This window comes from Heloderma suspectum, chromosome 1, assembly GCF_057233095.1.
Source record: "Heloderma suspectum isolate Gila_16-S chromosome 1, 16-S_ref, whole genome shotgun sequence".
In the NCBI taxonomy this organism is placed as follows: Eukaryota; Metazoa; Chordata; class Lepidosauria; order Squamata; family Helodermatidae; genus Heloderma; species Heloderma suspectum.
In genome coordinates, this window is record NC_139458.1 from 131,366,516 (window position 1) to 131,378,788 (window position 12,273).

Below are 12,273 nucleotides of genomic sequence, written 5' to 3' on the forward strand. Positions count from 1 at the left end.
ACCAGCCAGCTTCCAACTATTCCTTGGGCCAAAGGCTATCTGTATCCTATCATTCCCAAACATTCATCTGTCTCACCCCAGCTTAGCACTGGCAGTCATAAAGCCTATTTAACAAGGAACTATTCAGACTTCAGCAGATCAATGGAGACTTAAACTTGGATTCTTATTTAAAGGATAGAATTGATATGGGAAGTGTTACAGGAGAGGGTGTTTTCAGTGGTGGCTCCCCATTTATGGAATAATCTCCCTGATGAGGCCCACCTGGCACCAACCTTGTCACCTTTTCGGCACCAGGTTAAAACTGCCCTCTTCTCTCAGGCATTTGGCAGCGTATAATGAGTCTTTTGATTGTCTCCGGCTGATTGTTTTAAATTGTTTTAGATATATGTTGTTGTTGTAGTAGTAGTATGTTTTTTGTTTTATGTCATTATGTGAATGGTTTTTTATGTTTTATACAATGTATTTTAATGGTTTTTAATTTTTGTGAACCACCCAGAGAGCTTCAGCTGTGGGGCAGTATAGAAATATAATGAATGAATGAATGAATGAATGAATGAATGTTCTTACAGCACAAGCCTTTAACAGCTATTGACTTGAGGGTTTCAAGACACTGAAGAACCTTCTATACCAGTGGTGGGGAACCTCTTTCGACCTGAGGGCCAAATCCAATCTTGGAGATGCTCTCGTGGGTGGGGTCACAAGCAAAAGGGGTGGGGCCAATAGCAAATGGATGGGGCCAAAATGCTAAAAATACCTGTATATTGTAGCTTACTGCCAGTCACTAAACATTAGGAGAAGCATTTCAACCTTTAGAATGGGGGGAAAACTACACAAAAGCTGGGAAACCACCAAACAATAGGTGGTTCGGGGAAGAGGATGGGGCCATAAGGGGGACTCCAGAGGACTGGGCTGGAACCCCAGGAGGGCTCAATGGGTACCCTGGGCCTGAAGTTCCCCACCCCTGTTCTATACATGCTACCTTGTCTAGATCTATGTCTCATTTAGCCTGCAATCTTGTACAAACATACCTAGAAGACAGTCCCAATGAGTTCAATGAGACTTAACTTCTGAGTAGAGGCGCCATTTTTGCACTTTTATTTCCAAAAGGCAGAAACCATGATTCAGTGATGGAATGATGTGTAATTCATCACATTTCTACTGAAAAGTGTTATAAGAATTAAGAACTAAAATCAAAGGACGCTTTGGGTAAATATCTAGGCTATTACCAAGATGGAATATAATCAAGTGTACTCTGAAGTCCGCGGATGTCCCATCACTCAGATCTGTGATTATTGAATCAACAGAATACACATTCTTATTGTATTCCTCATTTCCTCTTTTCTGACTTTTATTTATAAGGGTGTTTTTTTTTTTCACTCTAGCAAAAATCAAAGCTTCATGGAAGATGCAGTCAGCCGTACAACAATAAACCAAGGTGATCCAACTACAAATACCCCATAAAACTTCACTTCATGCCCAGCCACACACAACTATGCAAAACAGACCTTCCCAATATCGAGTTTATTGCAGAAGACTCCACAGTGAACCAACAGATGGGTGATAGATTTTCCAGGAGGACTGTGGTAGGAGCCATGCAAGAAAAAAAAAAATAGAATGAAGGGGGAGAGGAAATGAGAGAAGTGAAAGAGAGATCTAGAATGTCACAAAGTAGAAAGCCCCATATTTCATCCTGGTGCTGTAAGCAATAGTATACTTTGCTAAAACACTATAAACCTCACCGTTGAAATACAAATGTTGCTGAGCCTGCCCCGCCCTTTTTTTTTTTTGAGGCTGTGGAAAATGTCACCGAACAGACCATTGCTCCAGTGCCAAAGGCAGCGCAATGAAGGAAATTCAGTGAGGAATAATAAATAAATATGAAGTAGTGGCTGGAAAGAGGCTTGGGAAGGAGGGTTTTAAAAGCTCCATGTTCTTCTCTGGCCTAATGCATGGCCAGGATGGAGATCTCACTGGGAGGGCAACATTCCATAATCCAGACTGGGGAGAAAGTGTTGCTTTCTATAGCAGACTACAGCTGGGAGTACTGGGATAACATTCTGGAATACTCTGACCAGGGCCAGCCTAAGACATTTAGCTGCCTGAGGTGAAGAACGCACTGCAGGCGTTCAAGACGAGGCTGGACAGCCATTTGTCAGGGATGCTCTGACTTGGATTCCTGCATTGAGCAGGGGGTTGGACTCGATGGCCTTGTAGGCCCCTTCCAACCCTACTATTCTATGATTCTATGGTGCCCTCTCCCCAGTCCATGTACAGAAGCAGACTGGATAGTCTGTTGAGTCTTATTTCAACACTGGTGACAAGATAGTGTCCTCCACCAAACCTGAGGTAGCAGGCTAGTTTAGGGGGCCCAGGACAAGCTGTGTGGCATATACAGCTCAGTCCTCCAGCAGAGGGCAATAGGCAAAGAGTTCAGGAAGAAGGGCTGGGTGGCTGCCCCCTGCTACCCCTCCCCAACATCTGCTGCCTGAGGCAGTTGCCTCACTTCACCTAACGGTATGGCCAGCCCTGACTTTGACCATGAGGAACCATTTTGTGGCTGCACTGTGAGTTAGCCTGTGAATGGACTCTGAGGGATGCTATCTAAAATTAGATTTGGATAAGTGCCTGCAAATTTATGAGGAAACCTTGCAGTGACCTTTGGGGTTGGACAACTGATAATGTATTTGGATGTCTTTTCCATTTCTGATGTTGTCAGTCAATTCCGGGGACGAATTCAGCCCAAAGCTTTAATCAAGTGATGGCTGACAGCTAGTAATCCAGGCCACGAAGCAGATTTAGATGGCCTACCAGAGACTGACAGACTGACTCAGGAGAAAGATTTTGCAACAACAACAACAAAATCCAGTCCATTAGTGCTATAATTTGTGTGTGGGGGTGGGGTGGCGGGGTGGGAATGTTTTACATCATCAGCCTCCAGCGCACAGAGGTTGCCCACTCCCCTGCTCTGGTTTAATGTATTGACACTAGAATTGTCAGATGTCTGGACTGGTGGAAACCGATGAGATGTGTTCTATCCTTTCCAAACTCATAAACATTAATGGGACAGATAAATCATACATAAAAATTTGAACCTGGATTGTATTTCTTATCTCAAGATATCATCAGTAAACAAACCTTCATCATGTCCTCCTTCAGTCAACTTCTTTTCTAAACTACAATGCCCCAAACAATTAGACTAGCTTTCCCCAACCTGGTGCTCTCCAGATGTTTTGGGCTACAACTCCCATCAGTCCCAGCCAGGATGGTCAGGAATGCTGGGAGTTGCCACCCAAAACAGGTGTAGGGCTCCAGGTTGGAGAATGCTAGCTTAGAATTTCCTCATATGGGCCAAACTCTTGCTCACTTTGCAATCCTAGGCGTGTCTACTCAGAATTAAGTCCACTGAATTCAACAGGACTTACTCCCAGGTAAGTGTTACAGTAGAGATGGAGAGCCTCTGATCTATGGGCCAAATTTGACCTAACAGGTCAGCCCATGTAGCCCACAGGGCCTCTGCTGAGGCCCCCTCCCTCAAGCCTCACCACTTCAGGGACAGCAGGGAGAGGAATTTCCAGCCTCATCTCTGATCAGTGATAACCACATTGAGAAGCCACAGTGATTCCCTTAGCAGCGATGCTGCTACAGGGTGGGCAATACATCCTACAGCAAAACGAGCTTGTCAAGAGTCTCTGGTTTCCACCTCAGAAATTATTCTGACTCGTGTCCATATTGGATTACGAGTTTTGGGAGGAGGAGGCTCTGCACAAAAACATGTGTACATTTTTCATGCACATTTTCCCGAATCTATGCATCGATTGTGCGCATTTTTGACATGTAAACATTCCCCCCCATTGACTAAAGTGTGTTTGTGCTAATGTTTCAAATGTACAGATTTTTCCATATGCGTTTTTCAAATATATGCATTTATCAATCTTGTTTAGTTGTGCAAATTGTATTGCAAATTCAGAAATGTATGGATTTTAGACCACAGATTGCGTTCGATTCCATATTCAGTTCTGGGATGTGGATACATTCTGGTAAAAAATGAACTGAAACAAATTTTTCACCCATCCCTAGGAAGGAGATAATATTTCCCCCTAATAATTCCAAGCATGTAATGTCCACTGGATCACCTCTTTTTACATTTTGACTGACATTCTCTAAAAATTTGCAATTCCAAAAGGTTAGTGAGGCAAGACTTCTGTTTCCAGAGCGGATTCTTCCTCAGCAAGATTCATTCTAGTTTTAATAAACGCTTTGTACCAATTTCTTTTGTCCTAGTTTCTGAGGTCTTCAAGACATTATACTTTCGTGTATTCAATTTCCTCTTTGAAGCTGCATACAGACTTTCACTCTGTGGAGAACTGACGTTTTCAGTATTGTAAGATAAATGCAAATGCCATAGTCACATATTCAATCACTGTGATGCCCATTGCTGATCTAAAAAGCTGCTGGAGTAGAATGTATTTCTTACCTCATCTCCTATGAGAAATTCATCATCAATAGTGAAGGTGATGGGGTCAGTGGGACTGAGCCACCATAAGGGTCGAAAAATAGGATACCCCTGGGAGAGCCACTCCTTGCTATACTTTTCAATGAGAGGAACCACAAAATTCTGATGCCTCTCAATATAGCGCCTGGTGAGATTCAGTACCTGAAGAAAAGGAAGTTCAGCATATTATTTCAATAAATGGGAAAGGTAACAGAAAAAACACAATTATTTTAGCTTGACTTGTGTCCTTCCAAAGTGAGAAGAGTGATACACAGAGAATGAATCCTACCAGTGACTAATAAGCACAACAGGCATCATGTGAAAACAGGGGCAGTGAGTAGGTAGAGTGGCCAAGAAAATATGGACTTCGTGGTACTTTGATTTCAATCTGTTCAGACTTCGAACCATTAACCATCAATCCTCTCTCCAACCTGATGTGGTCCTGCTAGTCTTTATCATCATTATCACCAGCACTGCCACTTCTAGAGCAGGCATATTACAGCAGATAAATAACAAGAAGGCTGCCCACAGGGTTACAATCTCATGAGACACAGAAAGAGAGGAAAAGAACAGGAAGGCAAATTGCCCAAAGCTGGTTGTTCGATGCCTGGGGTTTAAAAAGAAACTGTGCTGTCCGAGTTTAAAAACAACAACTGAAAAATCAGGAAGGAAAAGAAAGGGTTTTCAAAAGCTTTTGACAGAAGGAAGAGATGAGGTAAAGAGGAACAGCAGGGGGAAGAGAGTTCCAAGTGTGTGGGGCAGCAAGAGAGAACAAAGACAGAAAATAGCCAAAGGGCTAGGAGGACTGATGAGAAGATTAGTATTAGCAGAAGGAAGGAGAAAGAATATAAAAAGAATATAAAAGGGAAATGAGAGATGAGAGATGGAGGAGGAGGAGGAGAAATAGTAAGAGTAGTAATAGTTATTTGCACTGGGTAAGAGAAAAAAAGATGAAGCCAGATAATGGTAGAGTGGAGGGCCATGAGCGAAGCATGCAGCTGAATTTAGGATGGGGTCAGAGCTTTAAGGTGAGAGATTGGAAGGCCAATAAGAACATTCTTACAGGAGCTGAAGCAGGAAAGGATAAAACCTGGACCTTAGTCTTGATAAAATCAGAGAAAGAGTGAGCAAATCTTTGCAATGTTAAGGTGGAAAATGTCACAAGCCTGGAATTTGAGGACAAAGAAAAGCACAGATTCAAATATCACAAACAAATGCACACTAATGCTGCAAGAGCAAAGGGTGAAGTTGTTGATGTTGTGAAACGGAAGATGGAAGCAATCATTTCGGAGGACATAGAGTGAATTCTGTTTTATCTGCCTTAAGCTTGGTGGTGGTGAATATGATCCAAAAGGAGACAATGAAAAGACAAAAATACTAGTGAGAACCAAGGGAAAGAATAATGGAACAAAACCAGAGAGCATGCTGAATATTACCATACAAATGGTAGTTGATACCAAAGGAGCAAATGTGGCCAGTTCATTGATATGTTTGTTTGGATTGTTTTAAGTGTGTGTGTGTGTGTGTGTGTGTGCACACACATGCACACACACCAACTTGTTGATCAAGTAAAGGGGACAGTGGGCAATATCAAAGACTGCCACTGTGCTAGTGGGAACAACTGCTAGTGCAACAGGAAAGTAGGGCTTGCAGGCACATACAGAAACTACCCGAAACTACTTGTCTGGAATGGGACAAGTCAGTAGAGGTCATGGACAGGAGTTCTGCTGACTTATCCCATTTTGGAAGTGGTATCACAGAATCATAGAATAGTAGGGTTGGAAGGAGCCTACAAGACCATCGCGTCCAACCCCCTGCTCAGTGCAGGAATCCAAGTCAAAGCATCCCGGAGAGATGGCTGTCCAGCCTCATCTTGAATGCCTCCAGTGTGGGAGAGCCCACCACCTCCCCAGGTAATTGGTTCCATCGTCATACTGCTCTAACAGTCAGGAAGTTTTTCCTGATGTTCAGCTGGAATCTGGCTTCCAGGAACTTGAGCCCATTATTCCGTTTCCTGCACCCTGGGATGATCAAGAAGAGATCCTGGCCTTCCTCTCTGTGACAGCCTTTCAAGTGCTTGAAGACCGCTATCATATCTCCCCTCAGCCTTCTCTTCTCAAGTCTAAACATGCCCACTTCTTTCAGTCTCTCCTCATAGGGCTTTGTTTTCAGTCCCCTGATGATCTTCGTTGCCCTCCTCTGAACCTTTTCCAGTTTGTCTGCATCCTTCTCAAAGTGTGGTGCCAAGAACTGGACACAGTACTCCAGATAAGTCCTTGCTTGGGAATTTCAGTTGAGGCATCCTTCAAAGGCAGCATATAGGATTACTGAGGAAAACACTGAAGGTGGTTTCTGGGAGGATTTTGTTTCCTGGAACTGTGGGGTAGTTTCAGATAGTTTCGTTGGTTGTGCTAGTAAGCACTGCTTTCCCATTACACTAGTGACAAGTCAAAATTTTCTGACTTCAGACTATTTCAAACACAATAAACACACATTAAAAACAAACAGTAAACACATGAATCTTAAAATGTAAAACTAACATAAAAGAATCTAAGACTGAAGTAATAAAGTATTAAAATGTAAAAAAATACATTTACCTTTTAATAAAATGAGGTTTTATGGACCCAGTGAGTCCCCAATGATTTAAAAGCTGTTACATGGCTCACTTAATCAGACAATTGTTCTTTTCTTTTTTCCTTATAATGGCTGCCTTAACCACAAAGAGGACAACCCTCTGAGTCACAAACTGGTTAGATAAGAAAAAACTCAGCTTGTCCTCAACCGCCCAGTTTCTCATACGGCCAAGAAACGGAGATAGTGTTCCCTACAACTGGAATATAACCGGCATGCCAGTAAATAGTAGGCTAGATCTTCCACTTCAGATGTACCACATCTACAAAGTCTGTCTGGTACTGGAATGTCTTGGAATCTTCCTTACACTAGTGGTTTTTCCCACTAGTGTGCAACCTGTTTAGACAAGAACTGATGGATTGCCAACACCGGACACTACCCATTGACACCTTTCTTGCAGAAACTTGAATGGTAGCAAGGGACCAACATGCAAAAAGGTTTGTTTGGCCTTTGCACTGTCTGAAAGCACATGCAAAAGTAAGACATGAAGGTACACCTACCCAGTCATCACAACAGACCCATGGTGGAGTGCTGAAGGACATCACTGGAAGGAAAGTCACAATCTGGAGCCATCTAATATACAGCTCTTCGTCAGTCAGAAAGTTGCTTGCAAGAGTTCCTCCTGTTCAGTGCATACAGAAAATTGAATTTGTGGGCAAAAAGAAAATTAACGTAAATATGTAGAATTCAGCTTTTATCTTAGATTCATTCATTCAGGAACTGCCAGACTGGGTTAATAACAAAATCTGAATCACCGCAACAAGGCATCTGGGCTGCCTTGAATACTCTGGGCACTGTTAAAACATGGCCCAATGACCACTATGCCCCATCTCTGTCAACATCTGTAGTACAGAAGAGTTTTGCAAAACGCTGCCGTATTGCATCTGGCGCTGCTGTCTGCTTCATCCATCACAGTAGTGACTGCCAATTCAGCTTGTAGCATAAGTGCAACCTCCCTAGTGAGCGTTTGGTGTGATTGCAACACAATGGATTGAGTTGCTGTGCTTTCGCAGCACTTTTGCAGTAGTTTGCAGCACCTTATCCCAGCCTACTAGTGCGGAAGCCAGTAGGATCCAATTGAGAAAGAAGAAGCAAAAAGGCAACAGAAGCCAACACTGATAGAAGCCAGCATTGGTAGAAGCCAGCGTTATTCCAAGGGTTACAACCCAAATCCACAAGCAGTACAGATCGTGCAAGGTGGATGGACAAAAGAGCGAACCCACACACATTGTGCCACTGGTGCTGTCACGGGTAACACAAGTTTTCTGAAGTATCTCAGAAGCAACAGAAAGGGGAAAAAGAAGGTGCATTATAAGGTGATTTTACCAGGAAAAAACTTTTCTGACTGTCTGACTCCTGCAACAAAAACATGTAATTGGCTTGGTATATGTTATGAAGGATTCCAGCTGATATGTGAAGCAGAGGGGGTTCCAGCTGGAATGGTCCAGGGCTTAGTATACACAGCTGAATTAGAGACAAATGATCCAGATAATCTCCTGTTGAAAGTACAAAAATCTTTCATCTCTTTCTGTCTGGCACACGTTTCACATTCATTGCTCTAGCAGCAAGATATAGAACACCAGTGGTTAGAAAAGCAAGACATAGCTACAGTAGGTGAAATATGTAAGATTGTATTAAAGCCCAGGGAAAGAAAGTGGTCCATACTTTGGTACATTTTATTACTCTGGGTAACCACTACATTTACATCAGCACAAGTTATTGTTTCAGGGTTTCTTAAGGATCAGTCCAATTCAACATTTAGAATACGAGGGGTTGGATCCAGCTGTGGAACTTGTTTCTGTCTAAACACGCATAGGATTGCACCCTTGGTCATTCTTAGACCCCACTGAAACTCATTCAACTTATGTTAGTCATGACTAACTTAAGTCCCATTGATTGTAATGGGTCTACTCTAAGTATGGCTAAATCTGGATCTAACCCTATGAGATTGCACCTAAGGAGCATGGGGAAAATTTAAGACATCCTGACTTAAGGCTGCTTTCCCTGTTACCTACAATTTCAAAAATGTCACCTGCAATTTCATTGCAATGTTGTTGCATGATTTCTCCTTGTAAGTCATGGCATGTGTCACACCTGCACGTATTAAAATATAAACCACTGTGTGCTAGTTGATATCTAGAATCAACTCATGTTATGACCTGCACAGCATGAATCGTTAAACTGTACATGGAAGCAGCTTCTCTATAGAAATTGTGTAATGTGGGAAGGAACCTTGATAGACCAAAATATCACTTGAAAGACTTGTGCCGAAACGATTCTCCTCTCGCTCACTGACAAATGGTAGCTGATGAATTGTTTTGGTTATTGGATGGTATAGAAATGTAATAAATATGTAAATAAAAATAAATAGGGATATGATCCATTAAAGGGTTGGGTCAAGATCTCATATGTCTCCCTTGTTGCTGGCTTGGCTCCCATCTGTGATGTACTGTTGTTTAGCTGGGTGGACAGAGTTGTCATTTCACACCTCTGGAGAATGGCCCTGTGTGCCAATGCCTTTCGTAGTAAGTGCAGAATTGCAGTGGCGGTACGGGCCTGAATGTCCCATGTTCCAGCCTTTGTTTTGAGGCAGGATGCAGCACACTGTACTCTTAATGAGGGCTCATGAGAAAACACCTCTACTCTGCTAGCTTAGAAGTCCAAAGGTACAGCCATCCTCCCTGTTCCTTCTCCCCCAACTCCTAAGGATAATAACAAAAGAATTAAAAACAAGAGCCCAGCCAGTTTTGAACAAAGAGCTTTTCCTATTCAGGGCAAACGTAGCACAGATGGGACTCTCTTCCCCCCAGGAGCCTAGGGAAGTCATGTGAGGGGCAGGCAAGCCCTTCAAGGCTCTCTGTACTCAACTTAGCCTGTAAGGACAGCTGGAGGCCTTGGGGCGATAAAAATACCCTTTCCATGGGATCACACACTAGGAGTGTAACATGTGAACCTGCTCTCAAATTATATGCCTGAAAGTACAGCAGGGCAGAGGCTGCTGTGCTACACACACCTCAAATTGTTGTAACAGCAAGCTGCAGAGGAAACTGGAACAGTCAACCAATTGGAAAAGAATTCTTCCTGACCCGAACTGTGCCAAACCAATCAGTGACAGCTTGAACATGCAAACAAAACTTGCTCATTAAGCCCCCTTCCCAAGAGAAAAAAATATTAGCCCTGTGGCATAGGCTTTGTGAATAGCCATTCATCGCATCGCCTGCTAGAAGGGCCAAGCCACATGAGATAATGGAGAGCCATGATTTCTCTTTGAGATAATGGAGAGCCATGATTTCCCTGTCTCTTTACATTTTTCTAAAAAAAAAAAAAAATGGCAAGGACCCAGTTCAGATCATGGCAGCTCCCCTATCCCATTTTCCTGATGAACCCCCACTGCTGTTAGGGAAAACCTATGGGGGACATACCCAGGCTGGAGCTAATTTTATAAATGTTTGTTCAGCTTTTAGGCCACAATTAGACACACAAAGGTAATCATGGACAACGGGCCAATAATTTTTTTTTTAGAGGCTAGCAACTCTTGTGGACTTATTTAGAAACCTGCTTTAGCAACAATAAGCAGTATCTCTCAACACTGGCTGGCACTGCTCATAGCTAAGTGCAAAGGAGTAAACCCATGTAGTAGGAGTCTCCATTTTGAAGAAGCTTTCAGGGGCTGCACTCTAGTGGAAAGTGGGGCCAAAGGCAAAAGAGACAGGGCCCAAAAACAGCCGCCTATTTTAGCTTAAAACTCTTAGTGTCAGTAATTAAGCCTCAGGAAAGGAATTTTAATCTTTTAGAATAAGGAAAAAACTGGGAAGCCACCAAACTATCAGTGGTTGAGGGAAATTTATTTATTTATTTATTGCATTTATACCCCGCCTTTTTTCCTCTTGCAAGGAACCCAAGGTGGCATACATAATCCTCCTAATTATGCTTCAAGGCATGAACATAAATGGTCCTTCTCAAGACCCCATGACAAAGAATCTTGGTCCTGTTACCAAGATTTGCCAGATCAATATAGAAGGAATAAGTAGGTCTAAGTGCCAAGTCCTACAACGGATTTTAGCAGATAACGACATCGAGGTAGTTGCAGTCCAAGAAACTCATGCTGAAAATGAGGACCAAATCAGACAGAGAGGCAGGATCCCTGGCTATGACTTGCTGGGAGCAACATACCACCATGCTTATGGAGTGGCAACGTATGTAAGGTTGTCAACTGAAAATGCCCAACTGTGCTCAGCCTCTAATCTCAACAATATACATGAGGTAATAAGAATAGGGGAATTAACAATAATTAACATACATAAACCCCTGGCTATTAATTGGCCCCTACAAGTTATACCTCTGTCTCCACGTCCAGCTGTTTACCTTGGAGATTTTAATAGTCATCATACTCAGTGGAAGTACAGTGAGACTGACAAAAATGGTGAGGCACTTGTAAACTGGGCAGATGATAACAGCTTGTATTTGATATTCGATGCAAAGGACAGAGGAACATATAAGTCGGCAGTTTGGAGAGAGCAATACAACCCTGATTTGTGTTTTGTGACCACCGAGGAAAAACTGCCAGTGAAAACCTCTCAATTGGTACTAGCAGACTTCCCCCATAGCCAGCACCGCCCAATTCAGATTGAAATTGGCACAAGTATACCTCTGATGTCATCCTTTCCCCGCCCAAGGTGGAATTTCAAGAAGGCGAAATGGGATGTCTTTACTGAAAATCTAGACAAATGCTTGGGCTGGATCTCCCCTAAATCCAACAATTATGAGAGACTTACAGGCACATTTATATGTGCGGCAAGAAAGGCTATTCCTAGAGGATACCGCAAGCAATATATTCTGGGGTGGAATGATATCTGTGAGAACCTGTATCAAGAATTTTTTAAAAATGGAGACCATGATATTGCAGATGACTTGCTACATAGCCTCGATATAGCATGGCGAGAGAAATGGATGGAGACCGTTGAATGGATCGCTCAATTTTAAAATGTCTAGTAGAGAAGCATGGTCATTGCTACGGAAATTAGGGGGAAGTAAGAAGAAAATAAATGATAAGACACACATTTCAGCCAATAACTTCACGGCACATATATTGTCTACATCTAGAGCTACAAGGGACAAAGTCCATTCAAGGCAAATTAGACAAAAACTTA

The 12,273-nt window shown here is 42.7% G+C and overlaps 1 protein-coding gene across 2 annotated transcripts in view; it reads right to left on the reverse strand.

Moving 5' to 3' along the window:
• The window catches only part of LOC146357877 (SITS-binding protein-like), a 72,952-nt gene that overhangs the window by 20,908 nt on the left and 39,771 nt on the right, over window positions 1-12,273 (reverse strand). For both annotated transcript variants that reach the window (XM_084828669.1, XM_084828661.1), the window contains 2 exons: window positions 7,624-7,745; window positions 4,475-4,654 (listed from right to left, as the gene is read on the reverse strand). In XM_084828669.1, coding sequence (XP_084684795.1) covers window positions 4,475-4,654; window positions 7,624-7,745 — 302 coding nt within the window. The remainder of the gene's footprint in view (window positions 1-4,474; window positions 4,655-7,623; window positions 7,746-12,273) is intronic.